A 25,650-nucleotide genomic window follows, 5' to 3' on the forward strand; every position below is an offset into this window, starting at 1 on the left:
TCTCCACCTGCCCACTGGGAGTAAAATTATGTAAGACACTGTACAATGGTGTCCAGCGATTCCAGCCCCCTTAACAACTTCATTAAAATTAAGTTATTGGTACTGGAGTGACCAAGGAGAGCACATTTAGGTTTAGCATATATTATATGGCATCTTTAGACATATTTACAGACAAAAGGACAGACAGGTATAAAGAAAGATAGACAGATGAATCCTGCTGAATATATATTTTTTATCTTTACGTGCATTTGTGGTGAACAATATTCAATGTATAATTTAAATGTTAGAACTCACAAAAATATAGTTGGTTGAAAACTGTATGACAAGTATCTGGTGTGCCTTCAAATAGAAATTATTTTTCCTGAATGTATCATACATTTTCTTGCAGGGTGGCCTGTATGTTTTCAAGCTGTTTGACTATTACTCTGCCAGTGGGATGTGTCTCTTGTTTCTGGTTTTCTTTGAGACTGTGTCCATATCATGGTGTTATGGTGAGGCACAGTTACCTTTCTGGACATAGTTTTCCTTAATGGGGGTTGTGTAAGGGTGGCTAATGATTTCATTATGCATGTAAAGTTAATAAGCAACTAAATCCATTACCGTGTCTTAGTACCCATACTATTCTAAGATTAGACTTCATCCTATGTCCACATGGCATCTTGTTTCATTAACCTCAAATTCGTAAACAATACAGTTTTCCATTGGAGATTCTATGTGCACTTACGTATCATTGTGTCACTATTACTCCCCAAGCTTTGCCTCTGTCTGTTTTCAAATATCAATATATAGTTTGCTCCTTACTGTGTCCTTCCAGGTGTGGATCGGTTTTATCAGGACATTGAAGAAATGATTGGCTACCAGCCGTGCTCATGGTGGAAACTGTGCTGGGCTTATTTCACCCCATTTGTCTGTCTGGTGAGAGCCAGTATTGCATATTCTGTACATAACCAGTTAACAAAATTGTCCCTACCCCACAGCATAAAATGTGTTGTAGTGGTTATGTGCCAGAAGCTCCTGGCACCATCATCATTGTAAGCAGTCAACCCATTTCAGAATGCCGATCCCTGCTTCCACTACAGTAACCAGTGTGCTAGAGCACTTCCATTAGTTCTCCTGAGCTAAGCTCTGCAGTTCAACTGATAACTCTCAGCCAATTTGCTGAATCCTCCATTGCCAGGCTTAGCTCAACCAGAGAGCTTCTGCCTCTCATTATGCTACGAGAGTGGCCCTGGATGGACCCCAAGCAGACTTTCATTAGCGGCGCACTGTAGTAGTAATGTTTTTAAAGCAGCTCTGTTATCAGAAATGTTTTTAGTAGATCTAAAACCTTTAAAAACTGCCTACAACTTGTGTTGATAATTTTTATACCTATTCAGGAATTATAGTTTAAATAAAAAATATAAACATTTGCAACTAACCAGGACCACCCATGGGTGTCCCTGCACAATGGAATGATGGAATGTAATCAGCCCTACTTTTAAAACTAATTTTTGTAATGAACGTTCCATGTTAAGCAGTTGCTTTCCCATTGCTTAGTGTAATTGCTGCTGTAATTCTTTCTTCATATACCTATGTAAATATTGAGAGCATGTTGCTAATTAATTTGAAAAAAAAATGCTTCACGCCCATTTAAAAATAAATTGTGAACTGAAGGATAGAGACTGTGGTCTATATTTTGCTGATTATATCTCCGATGTGTACAATTTAATTTAGTCCCTAAATAAACAGGAATTTTCTCAGGCTCTACTTTACTCTCCTTAATCTCCTACTGATGTGCTCAGTAAAATACATTTTCTATAACAACCCCATACAAGACCATACTGCTTCTCTATATACATCTTGCACTTATAACATACCAATTGTTTTATATACACACCCATCTACTTCACCATATTGTCCACTATAATCCCTGTTTTCCAAGAATTCCTTAATTCCTCCAATCTGTTCTATTTATATGTTAACATCTGTCTCTTGTTTTGCAGAGTGTTTTTATTTTTAGTGTGGTGGAGATGACCCCCCTCACCCTTGGTAGATATGTGTATCCAGCATGGGGTCAGGGAATAGGTTGGCTGATGGCTCTCTCTTCTATGGTATTGATCCCTGGGTACATGCTGTATTTATTCCTCACCTCCTCTGGCAACATGAGCCAGGTACCAATGGCTGTATTTTATATATAATAAATCAAATGCTCCAGGTTTGGTGATGCAATTGATTTTGCAGACTTTGCAACCACAATGCACTACACTCCTTCAACATATCAAGCACTTGAAATTAGATTGTTAAAATAATTTTGTGACTGATATAAAAATATGTTTTACAATTACAAATGTACTACAATTTAGCTTTTCTTAATGTAATCAAGTTTACCAGCTAAATTAATTTGATCAAAAAACTGTATTGGTTTTATCATTTACTAGATTTAGGCATTGATTTTGGAAGAATCACAATTCGGACAAAAATTGGCTATTTCGTCCAAATTCCTAATGGCACAATGGAAGAATGAACTAATGAATGAATTTGAAAACAAAAAATTCATTGATTTGTTCATTGGTTAATTCTACCACAACAAAATGTGTTTGGTCAACAGCTCCCTGATTTGGTACCTTTAAATATTTGAATCCCAAATATGTGTACCACGTTATGGAGCTATCTACTAAATAGCTGCAAGGCCAATATTAAGAAAATAGCTTTTCCTTATTTTGATATTTCAGCTGCTTAGTAGATAGCTCCATAATTTAATATCCTTATGGGGGATAGCCATATTTAAGGATACCAATATAGACAGCTATCTATTAAACAGCTCCATAATTTGGTACCCTTAAATATGGCAATCCCACATAAGGGTTCAAATTTAAAGAGTTATCAACTAAAACGTCGAAAGAGCAAAATTAAGAAAAGCCATTTTCTTAAGTTTGATCTTTCAGGTGCTTATTAAATAGCTCCACAGTTCAGTTGGATTGCCATATATAAGGATACTAAAATATGGAGCTATTTACTAAACACAGCTCCATCCCTAATTTGGCACCCTTAAATATGGCAATCTTAAATAATGGTACCATATTAGGGACTTGTCTATTTCAAAACCAATGAAAGTCTTAAAGGAAATTCGGAAATTCGGAAAAGCAAATATCGGACCGATTTTATCCAAAACAAATCGACTAATGGACAAAATGAATTTCGGCCAAACCAAATTTGTTTTCATTTACATTTTTTCGGACTTGCACAAGTCTATTTTTTAGTAGAGTAAAGTGGTTTCTGTATTAGTTTTTTGTGAACCTAGATTTTTATTTTATCCATGCAAGTCTCACTTTAATGTTCCTTTGTGTCTTAGCGCCTGCGTGAAATGACACAGCCACAGATGGAAAAAATAATGCAGAAAAATGGATTACGCCCCCGACTCAGTCTGGATAGCACCATACGGGAAATGTCCGGAATTTGATCTGCAACCTTTGTCCAAACATTCCCTCATTGTGTTAAGTTACTGCTTTTCCATAATACCTCCTTTTATCTCAGCTGAGCAGCAGATCATGTAACAATTAGAGATGAGAAAATCACTCCAGTTACTTTTATAAAATATTTCAAAATAATCCTACATCAACCTTTAATTGCAAAACACTATGGAATAAGATAAAACAAAGCAAGACACGTTGTATTAGCCTTTTGCCATGAATTGGGTAGAAATGTTTATGAAATCACGTGATCTCTCTCATTGATCCTCTCACATTGGTTATTTGTGTAAAAAATCCCCAAATGAACCCCAAGATTTGCCTATCAAGCTAAGCCTGGTGAAGCTACCACATCTATATGAACTTGTACAACGTTTTTTTTTTTCTTCTGTTCCCACATAGCATAGCAAACTCCTTCAAAGAGTCTTCCCGAGTGCCTTATAACTCATCCTGGAAGTAAAAGTGTAACATTTTATTATGATGTGATATTTGGTTTGATTAAACTAAATGCAAAACATAGTAAACATGAATGTTATTATTTTATACACTGTGGGCACTTGCACTGTCATCTATTATAAAATACGAGTTATTGATGTAATGAGTAATGTCACTCCCACTAAGTAATGTAATCCACTCTATTCTTATTGTGATTTGAGACTTAGTTACAGATATATAAAGCGCTGCGGAATTTGACGGCACTCTATAAATAATAATATATATATATATATATATATATATATATATATATATATATATACATACATATATATATATATATATATATATATATATATATATATATATATATATATATATATATATATATATATATATATATATATATATATATATGTTAGCTACATATTCTCCATTCCAGGCAAGACTAAGATGAGAGATGGGTTAAAGAAACACTTTAACATTAGAACTACATACATTTATTTATCATGTAGCATACTTTTTGCATTTTAGATGTAGAGCCCCCACTGTGTTCTAAAATAAAATGTTGCTTATCTGCAATCCAACGGTGAGATCGCCTTCTTGCCATAGCTCTGCTCTTTCCCCTAGAGATCATCACGTCATAGAGAAGCACTGGAACACAGGGCACATGCGCAGACATTTCTGTGTGTTGCCAAAAAATGCTTCCCTGCTGGGAGGTATTACCAAAGGTGTTTATAACATTGTTCAAGTTATCTTTATATAAATTACATCATTATGTTAACCACTGAAGCACTTGGTGAAGTGAGTTAGGGATTGGAGTGTTCCTCTGAGGATGACCAAGATGTATAATTTAGGTAAAAACTTTCTAGCTGAAGTTTTTTTGCCAACATGGCTATTTTTCCCTAGTCCTAGCAACTATCATTATGTAATAATCCATTGAAAATAGACACTTGACTAGTGGTGTGGCAACAGGGAATGATGGAGAGGCAACTGTAACTAATGTAATGTGAAATAATGGCTTACAGTCCGGCTCCTAGTTGCCCCTCTCTTTATGATTTATCGCTTCATGCAGTCTTGACAATTATCCTGGAGAATTAAAGATAGGCGGCAGACATTAAATATTATACACCTCTTGCATTCAGTCTTGTATGACGCAAAGCAAGGATTGGACAAAAAAGAATCTCTGTACCATTACCACTGCAGTGATCTCTAGGTAAATCAGCCTAGTATAGTAAGATTTTCAAAATATAAAAACTATGTTTGAAATAAAGGCACGATGAATTTTGTATATAAGCCTTGCTTAATAAAATATGGAATGTGTTATTATTTTGTTACTTGCTTTAACATTAATCCTAATTTGCCGTTTGAATCTTGAATATTAATGAATGGTTTCCAAGTTAAATAAACATATTTTGATAATTTTCTACTGTAACCCTAAGGGTTGCTAGGATATAGCAATTACAATTATTTATATTATAGTCTCTATAGTCTGTTGACTAAATAAAAACTCAGCTCAGGAAAACTAATTGACAGCAAGTTCCCTATAGTAGAGGCTTTACATTTTAATCTAAAATGCTAGAGGGTTGTAAGAGATGCTGTTTTTTTTTTTCTATCCTAGATATGGGATATGTAGACAATAATTCATGTTGTGGAAGTAACATTGATGGGGCTTTTTAAAACTTTCTAACACTTGTGTAGCTGATAGAAAAAAATAGAACTAGTAATAACTTATACATATGTAACAGCAAGGTTTTAATACATTACTAACATTCTCTGACACTGTTGAAATAGAAGGTAGTTCTGTCACCTTCTGGAGTCTTTGTATAATTTGTAATGTTGTGTAATACAAAAATGGATAAAAGAGACTAGTTCGTGTTAAGACTTGTGGTTATTCACTAAACAGTGAATAAGAAAGTGAGTTTAAAGATTTAGTAGGTGACATAGGATATATTTTTAGAATTTCTTTGACAATTCAACCAAATTCATTGTTTAGTGCAAAGACCTTAAAAATTAAATCATTCTACCACAATAAATACATAATTTTATTTTTAAATTGTGAAATAAACAAAACACTATAAATATATTTTTACTTTGCTGTGAATGAAGAGCATCCATTAAAGAGTTACTCCAAGCATCACTAGAGCCTGCTGTAGTGGTTATGTGGCCAGAAATGCCCTGGCCCAGTTCCTTGGTAATGAGGTCAATTGTTTAGCAACAGGGTGCCCCCTTCCCTGGGTACACACCAGGCTCCAATGCTCACTGGTGGTCTGGTGATGTGCTTCTGTCTTCTGCAGAGCCACAGAAGCTCTGCTCTCAGCCAGAGACTGACATTCTGTGCAAAGAATGGTGCCAGAAATTACGTTATCCAGCTGGAACTACAGTTCTGGGCTGGCTGTTCCAGCGATGAAGTTACACCTTCAGAAGCAGAGGGGTTAAACTCTGTATGTGCAGTGTTTGAAGCGTAACGCTGCGCATGCAGACTCCAGGCAACATGACAACTTCAAATCATTGAAGTGGTCGAGGTGTTTGAAGTGACCTTTTATATGTTCAAATAATGCTTTAGGATATCATATTGTTGACTGTACTGGGAATATTTTCAGATTCACCAATGTAACCTCCAATTCAGTAAGACCAACTTCTACCATGTTTAGGTAAAGTGAGTTAAAAAAAAATGAGACACAAGACAAAGATGACATCATATCATGTAATTCCTAGATTTCTATAGAACAGATAAAATATTCACTTCTTGTTCAGTTACAAAATATTACAGGTGTCTGGGTGCACAGTCACATGTCCACACAAGCCCCACCCACCCATTCTCTTCCAGTGACTATTGGTGTAAGATCAACCAGTACTTTGTTGGATTCCTCTGTCTTACAGTGTATATGGGGAAAACCAAGACAAAACTACTTTTATGGCACATAGAGAATCCCTAGACCTTACATGGGACACAGAGCACCAAGTCACTGCCTGGCAGAGGTCTAGTCATACCATAGAGGTCTAGTCAAGTCTATAGACTTGATGTTGAGTCTCAGAATTCAGATCTCTGGAAGAAATGGCTGATTCTTATGATGAATTTTCAGGTTCTCCAAGGGAATGGACAGGTTTTCATAATAAATGAGGCCATACTTTCATAGCATTGGAAAAACTCTCACAGCGAATGGAGAGACTAGTGATGTGAACTGACAGATTCTCAAGATGAATGGGTAGACTCGTGATGTGAATTGGCAGAATCACAGGGTGAATAGGTAGACCCTTGGGGTGATTTGACAGATTGTCAGGGTGAATAAGCAGACTTTTTGGAAGAATGGAATGTTTAAAAGAACCCAATGGACACCCACTAGTTTCCTCATATATTTAATTCCTGGTTCCTGGATAAAGATTGCCTATATAATGGTTATGACTGGGCTTCTTTTGAACATTCCAGTGTGATTTGGGGGTTTTGTCTTCCCCTCCTGGAGCACTAAGTTAGAAACTACTCCCCATGTCTGTGTGTGCATTTCTCACAACTTTTAAAAACATTTTTGGATGAATGGGCAGACTTTCAGGATGAATGGGAACATTCTCAGGTTGGATATGCAGATTCTCATGATGAATAGGCACATTTAGGGTGGAAGTGCAGATTCTCATGGTGAATTGGCAGATTCACAGAATGAATGTATTCTAGGGTCACACAGAGTCGATTCCTTTGTATGGTACAATGACTTGATGATATTTCTACCTTGCAATAGGGAATTCCCTTGCAAATATATATCACAGCTGATTCGCCGTCTTTTATAAATCACTTAATAAATCTGTGACATGTTCTGTGACATGTTGAGTTTCCCATGTGAACTAGTTATGAAATGATTTATTATCCATAACTGGCAATGTAAAGAACAGAAAGTTCCCGTAGTCCGCTGATTTAGAAACAGAGGTGTACACATTTTAACCCCTTAAGGACACATGACATGTGTGACATGTCATGATTCCCTTTTATTCCAGAAGTTTGGTCCTTAAGGGGTTAAAGCTGCAGAGCAGTGTAAACTTTGTCCCCTAAAAGTGACCTCCTTAGCATGGTATAACATATTCTTTAATAGAAAACTGCAGAGCATTCCATACATTGTCCCATAACAGCAGAGTACTGAATGCACTGTTCCCGTAATGGTGACAAATGTAAGCACCGCAAATCCAATTTCCTAACAAAACAAAAAGAACTGCAAACTCTATAACGTAACACAGACTAATTATCTCTCTTAAAAAATATTAGTGGAGCACAGCTCAATCCATCATATATCCATCATCAATCTATCCCTTGTATTCTTTAACAGAATTGCCTGAGCACACAGTACCTTATCTGCAGAGCACTGTATTCTATATCCCTATATTAAAAAAATGTGTCCACTTACGGAATTGCAGAGCACCGCCTATCACATTTCTAACAGAGATTAGCAGAACACGGAATACCTTATTGCCAACAAATGCAATTTGTACATTGTACACTTTATACCACTAGGAGACCTGCAGAGGACTGCAAAACCTACACCCCAACACAAGCCTGCAGAATACTACAAACTCTAGGATGGAAAGGATGAATGATCATCAAAGAAATGATGTTAGAAGAGGTAATGGTAGGGAAATGGGAAAGCCCAATGAAAAAGGAAAGGACATGAGCATGCAGGATATTAAGTATGTAAGACTGATAAGAGCCTAGGACTGTCTGCTAAGAGCATCCAGCCCAAAGGGCAACACCAAGACTTATAAAAACGCAAACAGTTGAGAAGAGATAGCAATGGGTCAGAGAGTGCTTAGGATACAGAAGAAGATGAAAGGGAAGCATATGGGTACAAAGAGAATAACAATAAGATGGGAGAGAAGAGGAAAACAGATGAAATAGTCAAGAAGTCAGGATCTGACAGAGAAAACCAGCACAAAGAAATGTGCAAAGAAAATAAAACAGAGAGGGAAAAAATAAATGCGTGCAACAGGATGGGGCAATAGAGATGCAAGTACGGGGAGTTGGGGGGATAGACAGATAAAGGCAGTGGTCAGTCATTAAATGGCAAAAAGAGAGATATGTCAAATGATACAGAGACCTGCGAGTCTCCAAAACTCACTCGGGGACTTGCGAATTCTAACACGTATACAATTGCTTAAGGTACACCAAAAATGAAAATTAAAAACGTATTTACAAAAACAACCAGATGATGGAGACCTGCGAGTCTCAGAAAAAAGCATGTAACCTAAGACATAGAGACCTGCGTGTCTCATAAATATGATGCTAAAGTGGAGACCTGCGAGTCTCAACAGGTATACAGTGCATACCGAAAAATAAAAATGAAAATTATATTTACAAAAAAAATAAAAAAATATGTATGAGAACAATCAAAAGAACACCACAAAGCTGCAAGAAGTAATGAAAGGGGGAAAAAAAGCATTGGATTACAAAGAGAGAAGTGTTGAAACGAAGAATTGTAAGAGCATGTGGCAACAAAAGATACGGAAAGGGAGAAAGGCATATAATAAGGCCAAGAGCACGGGGCAGCAAAGAAACATGGAGAGGGTTAATAAAGAAGGACACATACATTAGGCAACAAATAGGTAAGGACAGGGGCAGTGACAAGAACAGGAACAGGGCTATGGAACAACAGAGAAAAAAGGCATGAAGATGGGATAACATGTAGATGACAGTTAGCAAAAGAGAGGAGCACTGGGATATTGGGTTAGATGTATACTCTGCAGTGAAATAGCGACCTGGATTACAATCTGATAGTTACAGCATCCCTGTTCTGCAGTCTGAAATCTCATACATAGCAATCAAGCTCTTACATATGGAGCTTTTGTCAGATTTGCAATTAGGAACCACCACAACCTTCCACCCTGCAATGTGAAACCTCTGTAAACTTATAACCCCATAATATGAAACCACATAACCTTATTGCTCTGTAATTTGAAACAACAACAGTCTTCCAACTCTGTAATATGAAACCTCTATAACGTTCCAGCTCTGTAATATGAAACCTCTATAATGTTCCAGCTCTGTAATATGAAACCTCTATAACGTTCCAGCTCTGTAATATAAAACCTCTATAATGTTCCAGCTCTGTAATATGAAACCTCTATAAAGTTCCAGGTCTATAATAGGAAACCTCTATAAAGTTCCAGCGCTATAATGTGACTTCTTTCAAGTTCCAGCTCTGTAATGTGAAACCTATATAATGTTCCAGCTTTGGAATATGAAACCTCTATAATGTTCCAGCTCTGTAATATGAAACCTCTATAATGTTCCAGCTCTGTAATATAAAACCTCTATAAAGTTCCAGGTCTATAATAGGAAACTTCTATAAAGTTCCAGCTCTGTAATATGAAAGCTTTCAAGTTCCAGCTCTGTAATGTGAAACCTCTATAATGTTCCTGCTCTGTAATAGAAACCTCTATAATGTTCCAGCTCTGTAATACGAAACCTCTATAATGTTCCAGCTCTGTAATACGAAACCTCTATAATGTTCCAGCTCTGTAATATGGAACCTCTATAAAGTTCCAGATCTATAATAGGAAACATCTATAATGTTCCAGCTATGTAATATGAAACCTCTATAAAGTTCCAGGTCTATAATAGGAAACCTCTATAATGTTCCAGCTCTGTAATGTGAAACCTCTAAAGTTCCAGCTCTGTAAGGTGAAAGCTCTATAATGTTCCAGATCTGTGATATTAAATCTTTATAACACTTCAGCTCTGTAATATAAATCCGCTATAATGTTTCAGCTCCGTCATTTAAAACCTCTATAATGTTCCAGCTCTGTAATAGAAACCTCTATAACATTCCAGCTCTGGCACTGGTAGCATAACTTTCCCCCGCTGCAATGTGTTACTTTATATATAACCATTTAGCTCTGTATTGGATTGCCTCTTATTGCTTTGTACACAGTGTCCCATTTGACAAAACCTGACATTTTTTACCCTGTTCGGCATATTGGTTATTACCAGCCTGCTTTGAAGATCATGGTTATACCTCATTTAATAGAGGGTTTTGCCCCAAACCCAACATGTCTCCATCGTCCACTGCTCACAGTGCCATTGGTGCTATGCAAGGGGCTTCTTTCATAGCTTCCAAGGTCCATTTTGATTTGTGTCCATCCACATTTGAGTCCCTGGTGCTGTAGAATCCATTTAAGCAATAGTACATGTGACTCCCATGTGACGTGTGGGAGGAATGGGGGATAGTATAAGGTGTGGAAATAGATTGTCCAGGACGTGCTGATCATATAAAGGTTTCTCCACAGTAAAAACACATGGGAGAAAGATAAAACCTACTAAAATACACAAACTGGGACTCTCAAAGGCATAAAAATAGTACTGGTGACTGTGCAAGGACAGGGTATAGATGACTGTGTAAAGGATACAGGAGATTGTGAATAGGAAGTAATGAGTATCTAGGGATGGCTAGAAATATGCAGGGGGGAAGTAATTGTGCAAGGGCAGGCATCAGTGTTCACTGACAGGCTTTACAGTGCAGGTTCCATTGAGTGTGCAAGGACTGAGTGTGCAGGAAGGGAAGTCCAAGATGGCAGATGGTTGCCCAATGCCTACACAAGACTCCGGGAGCCACTAGAATACCTGCGCTCTCTTAACAGGACTCCCGGAGGGCAGTACTGGTGGGGATGGTTATATGGAGGAGGAGGAGGGGGAAGAGGGGGTTGGTGGACATTTCCTCCCACACTGCGCAGGGGAGTAGAGGTACAGGACCCAGACAGGTAGCGGGTCACAGTCTGGTCGAGGGCGGGCAGTGCCCGGCCAGGTGTGTCCAGCACAATCACCTTGACAATCTGCTGACACTGCAGGAGCCGGTCGGGGGGGGCAGCCTGCAGGGTCTCCCGCTGCCCGTTAGGAGCCGTGCTGCCCGGAGCTCCATTCTCTGGCCCCTGGGGGCCGATGTGCTGGGACGTCTGAAGCCTGTTGTGAATTGACACCTAGTTTAGAAACAGCCAAAGAAGCATTAAATGTTACAAGACTATTACCCACATGCTAAACTTGGCTGCTTATGTGCCCCAGCAGCTCACAACACCCACTACAGTGACCCAAATTCTGAACTAAGTCTATGCACAAGTCACACAAGATTTAAACTAAATGGACATGATAAGGTGTATGCAACCCAGAACTGGGACTACATAGCCACTTACACATGTAACCCCCCAATTTTATCCCCATGCATATCAAACTATAGGTCTCACACAATTTAAGAAGAAAAGTAATCACTCCTCTGTATAGTGACACAGAGCATGTGTTCCCTATTACTTGAAAAATAACATCAAATACAAAGCATACTTGAAAAGGGCAATATTTTTCTACTTATGAAGACATTAAAAGCAGCATAGGACAATTCAGTCCACTGTGTGTACTATTAATGTCTCTGTTACTCATTTAAATTAGGCAGACAAGCTGCAGGCTATTAAGATGAAGTACAAGTCCTCCAGCCTTCTCCTTGTCACTCATTCAGCTGTTATTTACTGATCTGTGAATTGTTGGGATTTCATGAGAGAGTTTAAGATTTTAGGCCAAAATTTGGTAAATTAAACACAAAATTCTAACTTTTCTGAATCAGCTAACTAGGCATACCATTTCAATTTCTTTGAGGGATTCCTGATATTGTGTGTTTTAGTAAATAAATATGTATGTGAAAAGTGGTGAAACATGCCTTTTTTTCTGTTTTTTTTTTTTTTTGGGTAGGATGGGGTGAGTGGTTGCTTTTTATCAGTGTATAATTTTTGCAAAATCATAGGTGTTAAACTGTGCTTCCCCTCCCACATGATGTAGATGTGTCTACACTACAACTGCAAAATCTTAAAAAGATTTGCATATTGGCATGCATATTTGCAGTAAAAACATTTGCACTTATGTCCTCTGTTTCCATACACCAATCCTAGGATTTGTAGTCAGATACTAATTTTCTTCAGTTTTAAGTCATTTTTTTCTGTTTTTTTTTTTGTTTTTTTTTAATGGGGCAGAAATTAGAATATAGGTGTTATGGTCATGGCAGATAGACTGCCTTTCATAAGGTCTTAGAAGCCAGTGAACTTGGATGGATGATTGTTTCAAGACCTGCACCATAACGGACCCACATTGGCTAAATGTGTCCAGTGATCATCTGAATTTAAGCTAAACATTCAACTTTCATCTGGACAAATATAATGGATGTCAATGACAGGCAGACATAATGTGAAACTTATAGAAAATGTACATTCATCCTCACTGAATCCTATTCTTCCTCATTTTCTCTATTTTAAGGGTTATGTTTGGGACTAGGCTTACTTATCAGGAATGTGGTTATTAATAAGGCTTAGATACTAAATGGATACTTAATATTAGCTTTGCCAGAGAACATGACTCTAGTGGCTATAAGACTGACAGCCACAAGAAGCACTTCCTCATGAAGATCTTCAAAATCCAAAGGCCTTCACATTCAGCAATCAGCAATCAGCATCTTCACATGCAACATTAGGGTGCAGAATGCTGTCAATGCTTCTCAAAGAAAAGCATTTCATTTCCACAATGGCTCTCTATGAGAAGCATTACATTGATAAATGATGATCTCAGAGGAGGCGGAGTTAGATAATCAAGCTTGATGTTCTCACTGAAAGCAGGGCAGCTGCCGAGAGGAAACTGTTCCACATCTGACTTACGGGTAAGTCTAATTTAATTACTTTTATATTTTAGTATTTTTAATAGGAGGGTGGACACTGAATCTAGATGACTTAAGGAAAAAGCTAAGGTAAGGTTTAAAAACTAATGTAATGAGTTTCTTTTTAACCTTAGAAAGAGAATTTAAGGTTACATTTATATATTACGGCTATATTTAAAGTTATACAGTCGGGTTATATATATTACATTTAAGGTTATGGGGAATGGTTAGGATTGTATATTATTGGAACACCCCTGACTAGATCTTTCAATTAACTTGTTATGGAAGCCCGAGTCGCTCGGCGCTGTTTCCTGTCGAGTTGCGGAGACAAGACTGTATGTTTAGTCACCCGTTTTTATTTGCAGTTTTTTCATTTTTAATAAGATAGATCCATCTAATCTAAATAATGTAGAATTTGAAGATCCAGAATAAAACAAATTAGTTACTAATATCTATTTTCATGTATGTTTTCATAATATAATTATACTAATATGTTAGGATTTTCATTACAAATTCAGTAATCAACAAGGTGAAAAATTAGGGTTACGTGTTGGAATTAACAGTGTATATTATTGTTAAAGGCGTATATAAGACCAGAGAAATATAATGGGATTAGATAAGGTTTTATATATATATATATATATATATATATATATATATATATTACTGTAATTTATTGCTGTAATACATTAGGGTCAGATATTAAAGTTAGGGTTAGATATTTAAAGGGATCCTTTAGTGCCATGAAAACAAAGCCATTTTTCTGGCACTCTAGGGTTAACAGGTCCCCCCCTCTCTCACGCTACCCCTCCCGCAGGGCTGAGGGGGGATAAAACCCCTTCAGCCACTTGCCTGAATCCAGCGCTGATGTGCTTTGGCACTCGGTCAGGCTCTGCCCATGCTCATCCCTCTGGTAGACAGCCAGGAACACTATAGTGTCAGGTACATAAACATGCATTCCTCGCACTATAGTGGTAAAACCACTATTTAGGTACCCTCCGTGGCTGAAACCATCAAATTTGCTAAATGCTGTGCTGCGCCAAACAGCACCTCCTTATAGAGATTCATTGAGTGGCCATCTGAATGACTGCTACTAGAGGTGTTACTAGGCAATAATGTGAATACTGCCTTTTCTCTGCGAAGGCACTGTTTACATAAAAAAAAAAAAAAACCTGCATCGAAAGGCTATAGACACCAGAACAACTATATTAAGCTGTAGTTGTTCCAATGACGATAGTGTCCTTTTAATGACTCATAGGAATAGGGGAGTTATCTATTAGATTAGGGGTTTATTTATTTAAAGTTAATGGCAGGATATATAATGTAAATATATGTATGAATGTACATTTGTCCTTGTTGAATGTTGTTCTTTTCTCAGTATAGCCTTAAGAAAATTGTACATTCTCCTGATAGAACACTGTCCTTTTCACTATCACTGACTAAGTTTACAAGGCACTTTGACGTACATGCAAGTGCATGCATGTACATAAGCTCTGGTCGAATGTAAAGTATAGAGTTGAAACTGTCAAAGCACATTGCGTAGAATATACATTCATCTTAGTAGAATGTTAAACTTTCTGAATGCAAGGCTAAGAACAAAAAGTAAATTGGGCTGGCAGAATTCTCTTCTATTCTCAATGTAAAATCTCCATCATATTCCCTGCTTCATTGTAAGTCATCTGTTTTAATGTGGTACTATAAAAGGTAAGTCTGAGAGGAGAATGTACAGTCTTCTGGTGCTATGTATCACTCAGTATAAGTTGTGGTTGAATGTACAGTCATATAGTTAAAGTGTGCTCTCAGTGTACGTTTAGAAGTAGAGATGGGTGAAAATACAAATACATTTTGCCAATATTTAATCAAAACCAATATTTTGCATATTAAATTTGTAGCCCTTCATTTTTTTTTTTTTACATTTTTCAAATGTCATTGAATGTTGTTTTATATATTGTGCTATTTGAGAAACCCAATAGAACAAAATCAAACATTTCAAAATTGGAACCAACATTCACCGACATTCAACAAATCGACATAACAACCCACTGAGGGAAAGGGACATAATATAAAGACATACTGATTTAGAGTTTTTGGTTACTGCTCTCTTTAAGAATGGAACACTATCTGCGTAACCATGAGAGGAGATGACTGCATCATTGGGACTACAGAAACAATGTAAGCCAGTCATTGTGATTGAGTTTAAGCTCCATGATGTCATGATCAGTGGGGATGGCACTTTCTGATTGGTCAGTGTCACAGCCCTAGTTTATAAGAGCACTACTCACCTCAACTGTGCTGTCTGTGTCCTTTTCAGGTGGGTCACGCTTACCTTCAAAATATGAGGTGAACTTAGGTGCAGGAGAGAGAAAAAAAAGAAAGAAAGAAAGAGAAAGAAAGAAAGAAAAAGAAAGAAAGAAAGACAGAAAGAAAGAAAAAGAAAGAAAGAAAGAAAGAAAGAAAAAAGTCAAGAAAGAAATGAGAAGTACAGATGGTAAAGAAAAAGATATGAGGGGAAAAAAGGGGAAAATGTTGAAAAGGGAAAAGATGAAAAGGGACATGGATATGTAGAAAGGTGTAGGAGAAAATAAAGGAGCATATGAATATAGCGGAATGTAAACGATGATGTAGGTAAACAAAATGGGGCCAAGAAGGTAGAAATTAAGAAAGAGAAAACAAAAAGATAGAAAAATAGTATAAAGAGATAGTAGACACGTAATAAAGTGCAAAAAACAGCATGACGGAAAAAGGAATAAGGCGAGTGGGAAAGAAGAAATTGGAAAAGACAGTGGAGAAAGACACATAAAAACAGAATGGCAGAAGGAAAGACGATGATATGCCAAGACAGTCCAGGAGAGGCCCTTAGTTAATAGATTATTATAGTATAAGGCCAGAAATACAGAAAGGGTAACAAAGCAAGACACGTCTATGGTGAGGACAGAGAGGTGCAGAAAATGAAAATAAAGTAATAAACAGACAGTTTTGGACAGGCAGTGGTAAGGATAGGGGGGGCGTTTGGACCAAAGGGGAAAGGGGTGACCATATCAGGGAGACTCAAGGGGCATGCGGAGCAAGGCTGTGACACTAGAAGTATGTGCCACTCACCGGTGGGGGACTCCTGCTTGGACTGAGTGTCCAGCTGAGACCCATTTGTCTTCATGGGGATGGTCTTCACCCCATGTTGCTTCTCCAGCTCCCCTGGGAATGTTTAACAAAAGACAATAAAAAAGGTCTGTGAGCATGGGACAAAGCAAGGTGTTGAATGCAGAATAATGTAATTACATACAGTCCATTTCTACCAATGGAAACTACCCTATTTGGACCTTCCCCAGAAGAGAGCACCTTAAAAACAACATTGAAGAGCATTGTGCACATATCTCTGATATATGGACAATATAACACTTATTTTCGATCATGATAATTTACTAAACCTCAGCATTAGGCCCATTCCTTTAATACCATTTCCCAATTCAATCTGATATTGTCTACTGCCTCACAAAATAAGACTGTAAACATCCACTAGACACTCTTGCCTTACTGTAAAACTCAAGCAATACCCTTTCTCCACCCTTTCCTTACCAGTGTTCCATCAAAGCACTTTTTTGTGAGCAATCCAGCACTGAAACCATTAAAGATTGCGTTATTAAATCAATTACACCTTGCAATTAAACTGTTCTCATTTAAAGTTTAGGGTATGGTTGATTGTAAGACTACTGTCGTATTTTTACTTTTGTTTCTTATGGTACTCTTACAAAAAAGTGCAGAGAGAGTATACTGTTCTTTACCAATACTGAAATCCTACAATAACACACATTCCCTAAAAGACATACAGAAACATTTTACATGCCTATAAATCCAACACCCAGTTAACATAAAACTAAACACACGTTCAAAGATGGACAGACATGCCAGCACACACATAAGTGGATATTCTCAAGCACTAAGATAGACAAATCTCCACTCACATTCAATGCGTATTTGTTCCATCTCTGTCACTTCATAAATAGATTCCTTCAGATCTTCTAAGAATTTCTGCAGCTCCTCGGAGCCCAAAGCACAAAAGTGCAAAACCAATTTCTTCTCCGAACCAGAGAGAGGACTAACCAGTGTGATCCCATGAGGATAGTCTGAAAAAACATGGCAAACAAAACATTACAGTGATTGTCATAATGATAACTTGGAACCTTTGTGGATATAGGTACAGGAACCTTCCCTTTTTGTATGGTGGAATTGGTTGGAAAAAGAGGACAAAGAGTATGTGGAGCATTAAAAGATGCTCATAGCACAGGCGTAACAGTGGAGATGAGTTACTCTAGATGCAGCAATGACCACTTCCAAGTTATTTGTAAAGAATGCCTGGACACACAAGGTTGTATCCAACAAGGCAGACTTTAAGTAACCTTTTGGCTCAATTCAAGCCTTGATAAAGACTATGTCTGGTTCCATTTTTGGTAGCGTTCTCATTTGATGGTGTGTCCACAGATGCTGGCATCAGAAGAATTAGTGAGAATTAAAATTACAAAGCATTTTTTAAATGTAGGTAGCTTGTAAGGAAGGTGGACTAAATAATGCGGCTTTGTCTGTAACTTTTATAAGATGTCCTAATACAAAAACAATGATATTGGTCAAAATGGACAAGCCAAGGTCAGTTCTTTCTAATCTGCTACTTTGTCCATAAGTACTCCCATTACTATAAATAAAGATGCTTTTCCATCTCAAGCTGCACCCTCATGCTTTTACACCTTCTTGTATACAATTTCCTCTACAAATTGCTGCATTGAAATCATTTACTCTTACTTTTTTTTCAAATTCTTTATTTAAGTTCAGACAGCAGAACACAACCATTTTAGTAGGTTCATTAGTAGAATAAATATCATTCAGGTTACACTGAAGAGTCTGTTCAGACATCACGCTCCAGGGCAAGAAAAAATACAAACAAGAGAAAGAACAAACTAATGAAAATATGAAAAAATAAGAATGCCGTAGATCGGAGAGTTAGAAGCCACTCACGTCCCTGAGCAACCCACTTTACTGACCTTGGTAAGACTCCCATGGCGACTAAATAAATAAATCATACTGCATGATTAATGCTCTGAGGAGTCGAAACGTCGATTGACTATTGGGGTAGCTTACCCATAAATAAATACTTTCACCATTTGTATCCTGAAGTGCTGCCCATGCTTTCTGTTTATTTGGCACTTGCACAGATTGGTGGTGTCTGCTTCCCATGGAGTGACTCCTGAATTAGTGGTCATAATACAACATGGAACTTGTGTACAGGGTGATTTGTTTTCCATGGCAATCAAGTCTCATGAAATGTGGATAAATTATTTCTGACCTGCACTGCCAAATTGTTCATGAGTTACTTGACTTAATTCTCAAAATAATTTGCGCTATAAAAGGGGCCTCAACCTGACTGAGCCATAGCAAAACGTGTTGCCAGAGTGAGCATATTAAAAAGCCTCTACTCCCTGATAATCATGCCCTCTATAGGCTGAGACAGCAGAAAAGCCCAAAGGCCGAGTTAAAAGCGCCTGTCAAAAATGATTGACACTAGTGATCACCCCCCTGCATAATTGCTAGCAGGCGTCTGTTGCAGACCTACGCATATGACTATGGCATTACTTACCTCCATCGAGTCAAGCAGACCTCCTTCTGCCTCCCGGTCCGACCACTCCACGCGGCCACGCGGCATACTGAGGGAGACTCACGGGCAGGAAATCTATATATAGATATAGGCATGACGTCATGCCCACTTTTAAAGTGACAACGTCATCATTGCAATCCTAATCTATTTTGGGTCGCAGTGATGACGTGGGCCCATCAGAACATACGTAAGCCTATTTAGGGCTTGTTTTAGCCCCCATTCATTGCCCTATCGTGGTTTCTGTATAGATCCTCGTTTTGTGCTCCTAGTGATTCCTTAGTGATTTTCTGTGTTTGACCTCAGCTTCGTATTGACCTTATGATTTCAAGTTTCATGACTCAGCTTCGTATTGACCTTGTGATTTCTAGTATCATGACCCGGCTTGGTATTGACCTTGTGATTTCTGGTATCCTGACCCGGCTTGGTATTGACCTTGTGATTTCTGGTATCCTGAACTTGACTTTATATTTGACTTGTATAGTCTTGTATCCTGACCCGGCTTTGTCTTGACTTTGTGTATTTATGTATACTTGACCTTGATTCTCGTTATGTTACTACGTTAAGTCCGGCAACTCTAAGGCTCGGCAATACGCCTTTTGAATCCACCTTTTGTGAGTTTCCTCTTTCCTCCGTGCTGGGGTACAACTCCTATGACATTGGCAAAGCTTAACAAGGTTGTTAAACAAGTTGAATAGTGTTTTAACGCCTTCGCGAACGCGGACATATCAGGTACGTCCGACAAAAAACGGTTGTTAATGACCTGGTACGTCCGCGGCTATTTTATACGCGGGAAGCGATCGTGATCGCTTCCAGCCGCTCTGATGGTATTACATGATGCCTCGATATCGAGGCATCATGTAATACCCCCTACACTGCCGGGGACCAAGTGATCGCCCCCCCCTCCCCCGCCGGCGATTGGTCTCCTTCTTTGAGGGGACTCTCTAGACTGAGCTCAAAGAGTCCCCCCTCTCCAATTTAGGACCCCCAGGGACCAGGTGACCGCTCTAAAAGAGCGATCACATGGACCCCATAGGTGTCCATTGTGCATCCAGCAGGGGGACTACCTGAATTAGCAGGCAGTCCCCCTGCTGGTGGAAAAGTAAAAATAAAGTAAATAAAAGTTAAAATAAAGTTAAAAAAAAATTGTGTATTTATATATATATATATATGTAATATCTATATATAATTCGTATATATGTATATATATATATAGATATATCTTATATATAACGTTATATATAATATATATATATATACACACACACATATATATAACGTTATATTAATATAAAAATACACAGTAAAATTACACACGTATATATATATATATATATAATATATATAATTTTATATATTATGTATATATATTATGACAAATAGATAATAATTAAAAATAAATAAACTGTAAAAATATTTTTTTTAAAATTATGTATATAAATGTCATTTTATTATCACTGTATTTGATATATATATATATATATATATATATATAGATTGAAATCAAAATACACTTAGAATTAAATTATATATATATATATATATATATATATATATATATATATATATGTGTGTATAATTTCCCCTTAACGGCCGAGGACAAACTAGGTACGTCCAACAAAAAATGGTTGTTAAGGATGTCCGCGACAGGACGATCTGCATCGATCACGGTCGGGGAGAACTGCCAGAGCAGTCCCCCTACAGCAGCTCCGGCTACCTCGGCCCTCCATGGCTATGTGATCACCATGATCACATCACTGCAATAGGACTCTAGGAGCTGCCAGCAGGGGGGCTGTCTGAGCTGTTAAGCAGTCCCCCAGGCTGCTAAAAAAATAATAAAATAAATATATTATACATATACAGGTGGTCCTCATTTAGCGACCTACCTGTTTTACCATGGCTCGCACTTACGACCAGGCGTTAGTGCAAGCCGTCATGGCGATTCCCTGCTCTGGTGCGTATGTATATGTTCGGGAAAACTTCCCCGAACATAGACGAACGCACCAGAGCAGGGAATGCCTCAAATCTGTGTTGGGGGAGATTTCCCTGAACATAGACGAACGCACGAGAGCAGGAAATCCCTCAAATCTATGTTGGGGAAATTTCCCCGAACATAGACGAACGCACGAGAGCAGGGAATCCATCAAATCTATGTTCGAGGAAATTTCCCAGAACATAGATTAGAGGGATTCCCTGCTCTGGTGCGTTTGTTTATGTTCGGGGAAGTTTACCCGAACATAGACAAATTCACCAGAGCAGGAAATCCCTTAACTCCTCACTTACCGACCGATTTGTTCTACGACCAGGTCATAGGAAGGGAACCCGGTCGATAAGTGAGGAATTCCTATATTATATATTTGTAATATGGCACATCAATGCAAGATGTGGCAAGAAGGTTTGCTGTGTCTGTCAGCGTAGTGTCCAGAGCATGGAGGCGCTACCAGGAGACAGGCCAGTACATCAGGAGACGTGGAGGAGGCCGTAGGAGGGCAACAACCCAGCAGCAGGACTGCTACCTCAGCATTTGTGCAAGGAGGAACAGGACGAGCACTGCCAGAGCCCTGCAAAATGACCTCCAGCAGGCCACAAATGTGCATGTGTCTGCTCAAACGGTCAGAAACAGACTCCATGAGGGTGGATTGAGGGCCCGACGTCCACAGGTGGGGGTTGTGCTTACAGCCCAACACCGTGCAGGACGTTTGGCATTTGCCAGAGAACACCAAGATTGTCATATTTGCCACTGGTACCCTGTGCTCTTCACAGATGAAAGCAGGTTCACACTGAGCACATGTGACAGACGTGACAGACGTGACAGAGTCTGGAGACGCTGTGGAGAACGATCTGCTGCCTGCAACATCCTCCAGCATGACTGGTTTGGCAGTGGGTCAGTAATGGTGTGGGGTGGCATTTCTTTGGCGGGCCGCACAGCCCTCCATGTGCTCGCCAGAGGTAGCCTGACTGCCATTAGATACCAAGATGAGATCCTCAGACCCTTTGTGAGACCATATGCTGGTGCGGTTGGCACTGGGTTCCTCTTAATGCAAGACAATGCTAGACCTCATGTGGCTGGAGTGTGTCAGCAGTTCCTGCAAGACAAAGGCATTGATGCTATGGACTGGCCAGCCCATTCCCCAGACCTGAATCCAATTGAGCACATCTGGGACATCATGTCTCGCTCCATCCACCAACGTCACGTTGCACCACAGACTGTCCAGGAGTTGGCAGATGCTTTAGTCCAGGTCTGGGAGGAGATCCCTCAGGAGAACATCCGCCACCTCATCAGGAGCATGCACAGGCGTTGGAGGGAGGTCATACAGGCACGTGAAGGCCACACACACTACTGAGCCTAATTTTTCCTTGTTTTAAGGACACTACATCAAAGTTGGATCAGCCTGTAGTATGTTTTTCAACTTTAATTTTGAGTGTGACTCCAAAGCCAGACCTCCATGGGTTTAAAAATGTGATTTTCATTTTTTAATTTTTGTGTGATTTTGTTGTCAGCACATTCAGCTATGTAAAAAACAAAGTATTTCAGAAGAATATTTAATTCATTCAGATCTATGATGTGTTATTTTTGTGTTCCATTTATTTTTTTGAGCAGTGTATATACACACACACACACACACACACACACAGACACGTATTGTGTGTGTGTGTGTGTGTGTGTGTATATATATATATATATGTGTGTGTGTGTGTTACATATATATTTATATATATATATATATATATATGTATAATATATACATGCGCACGTATTATATATATATATATATATATATTTATTTATTATTTATTATTGCCATTTATATAGCGCCAACAGATTCCGTAGCGCTTTACAATATTATGAGAGGGGGATTTAACTATAAATAGGACAGTTACAAATAAACTTACAGGAACAATAGGTTGAAGAGGACCCTGCTCAAACGAGCTTACATTCTATAGGAGGTGGGGTGTAAAACACATTAGGACAGGAATTTACAATCAAATAAGGTGGGCTGCCCTTTTGGAGAGGGCAAGAGACAGGTATGTGAGGTAAGGGTTAGTCTTGGAGGCCATAAGCTTTCCTAAAGAGATGGGTTTTAAGGCACTTCTTAAAAGATGCAAGACTAGAGGACATCCTGATGAAAGCTCCATGAGGAGCTGAAACGTTGACGTCCTGAACTGAATAAAAGAAAACTTGTTTATTGAGAATTCCTGGAGTGCCGGTATTTTTTTGGATATATTATTATTTTTGCTACCAGAGCACCAGGTACCATCATATTGTTTTGTTGGAGTGCAAGAATATTTTCTCGTTTTTATATATATATATATATATATATATATATATATATATATATATATATATATATATATATATAAATTTAAAAACCAAAACATTTATACAAAAACCAATAAAATCGCTAACTTTGGCCAGCGTCTGTGCCTAAGTGGCTACTACAAAAAACTGGACATACCCCATTTTGAATACCCTGGGTTGTCTACATTTGAAAATGGTATGCCATGATGGGGTTATTTCACATTCCTGGGCTACCACATGGTCTCAAAAGGCAACTAAGGTCCAGCAAACCAATCTGGCAAACTAGATCGGGCAAGCCCTAAATTGACCATGTAACTTTCCAAAACACCATAAAACCTGTACATGGGGGGTATTGTTATACTCGGGAGACTTCGTTGAACACAAATATGAGTGTTCTAAATCAGTAAAATGTATTCCGACGATGAAATCACCAGTAAAAGTGCAGTTTTTGTGTAAAAAAATGCAAAAAACTAAGGAAAATGCTAACTTTGGCCAGCGTTTGTGACTAAGTGGCTACTACAAAAGACTGGACATGCCCCATTTTGAATACCCTGGGTTGTCTACTTTTACAAATGGTATGCCATGATGGGGTTAATTTTAATTCCTGGGCTGCTATATGATTTCAAAGGCAACATAGGTCCAGCAAACCAATCTGGCAAATTTCAATGTGCAAACATGGAAAAGCCATACATTTGACCCCTGTAAGTTTGCAAAAGCCCATAAAACCTGTACATTGGAGGCACTGTTGTACTCGGGAGATGTTGCTGAACACATATTGGGGGTTTCTTTGTCAGTAACACATAAACTAAAAATCTATGCCTAAAGTAAAATGTGTGTGAAAAATAACACAAAAAAATGACTACTCAAACGTTTGACAGAGACTGGTGGTAGAATTAGTGCATGGAAAGTGTTAAAATACCACCATCTGAAATACCCTAGGGTGTCTACATTTCAAAAATATATGGTTTGATGGGGGTAAATTATATTGTCTGGCTTCAAAAATGTCCCCAATGGGACATGGGTGCATGATGACCAACTGTGAAAATTCCAAGTTGGAAAACTGGAATGCGCACCCTCCAAATAAGGTCTTTTAGCCCCACACCTGTACATGGGTGGTATTTCTGTACTCAGGAGATCTTGCTGAACACATATTGGGGTGTTCTTTGGCAGTAACACCTAATAGGAGATGATAATCCATGCCTAAAGTACAATGTGTGTGAAAAATAACACAAAAAAATGACTACTCAAACGTTTGACAGAGACTGGTGGTAGAATTAGTGCATGGAAAGTGTTAAAATACCACCATTTGAAAATGAAATACCCTAGGGTGTCTACTTTTCAAAAATATATGGTTTGATGGGGGTAAATGATATTGTCCGGCTTAAAAAATGTCCCATATGGGACATGGGTGCATGATGACTTTCTGTGGAAATTATTTAGCACGGGTGTTTTTTGGAAGTTGTAGATGCGTAACAGATTTTGGGGGTCAAAGTTCGAAAAAGTGTGTTTTTTTCAATTTTTTCATCATATTTTATAAAAATTTTTATAGTAAATTATATGATATGATGAAAATAATGGTATCTTTAGAAAGACCATTTAATGGCGAGAAAAAGCGAATATAATATGTGTGGGTACAATAAATGAGTAAGAGGAAAATTACAGCTAAACACAAACACCACAGAAATGTAAAAAGAGCCTTGGTCCCAGCGGCAAGAATTTTGAAAAACGGCCTGGTCACTAAGGGGTTAAAGGATTGTTCTTTTAATACAAATCCAGCATTTCAAACAAATTCCTGGAGACAGTCCAAATGGACCTGCTCAGTGCTCCAACAGAATCTTTACGCAATGTGCTATATGCTGACTGCATATGTTTGTCAGATATCATATCAGCTATAAGCAGACCAGAGGTATCCACCACACACACAGCACTAACACATTGTTACATCAACAACAAAGAGACATAAATAAGCTTATGGTTGTAAAGATACAACTTACATTCATTCTCAAAGAGATGGAACTGCATTCCTAGTAGTGGTACTGCTCGGCAGAATGTGTAGGTTGAAGATGTCTTCTTCTTCGGACAGAGCTTCAAGATCTAAAACAAAAGTAACAAATGGAGCAAATCAAAATTCTGCTTACATTCATTGAGGCTGATTGTATGGTTTCCTAC

General features: G+C 38.2%; 2 protein-coding genes across 14 annotated transcripts in view; one reads left to right on the forward strand and one right to left on the reverse strand.

Moving 5' to 3' along the window:
• Positions 1–4,114, forward strand: part of LOC134602634 (sodium- and chloride-dependent GABA transporter 1-like) — a 60,665-nt gene extending 56,551 nt beyond the window's left edge. For both annotated transcript variants that reach the window (XM_063447727.1, XM_063447726.1), the window contains exons 12-15: positions 389–491; positions 815–915; positions 1,983–2,150; positions 3,332–4,114. In XM_063447727.1, coding sequence (XP_063303797.1) covers positions 389–491; positions 815–915; positions 1,983–2,150; positions 3,332–3,439 — 480 coding nt within the window. In that variant the 3' untranslated portion in view covers positions 3,440–4,114. The remainder of the gene's footprint in view (positions 1–388; positions 492–814; positions 916–1,982; positions 2,151–3,331) is intronic.
• A 5,177-nt stretch (positions 4,115–9,291) lies between these two features.
• Positions 9,292–25,650, reverse strand: part of IQSEC3 (IQ motif and Sec7 domain ArfGEF 3) — a 152,706-nt gene continuing 136,347 nt past the window's right edge. For 2 of the 12 annotated variants that reach the window (XM_063447730.1, XM_063447729.1), the window contains exons 10-14: positions 25,476–25,575; positions 17,503–17,664; positions 16,643–16,735; positions 15,826–15,869; positions 9,292–11,834 (exon numbers count right to left, since the gene is read on the reverse strand). In XM_063447730.1, coding sequence (XP_063303800.1) covers positions 11,451–11,834; positions 15,826–15,869; positions 16,643–16,735; positions 17,503–17,664; positions 25,476–25,575 — 783 coding nt within the window. In that variant the 3' untranslated portion in view covers positions 9,292–11,450. Of the gene's footprint in view, positions 11,835–15,825; positions 15,889–16,642; positions 16,736–17,502; positions 17,665–25,475; positions 25,576–25,650 lie in introns of all 12 variants that reach the window. The other 10 variants (XM_063447736.1, XM_063447732.1, XR_010090435.1 and 7 more) reach the window with 9 other exon arrangements.

Source organism: Pelobates fuscus, chromosome 3 (assembly GCF_036172605.1).
Source record: "Pelobates fuscus isolate aPelFus1 chromosome 3, aPelFus1.pri, whole genome shotgun sequence".
Taxonomy (NCBI): Eukaryota; Metazoa; Chordata; class Amphibia; order Anura; family Pelobatidae; genus Pelobates; species Pelobates fuscus.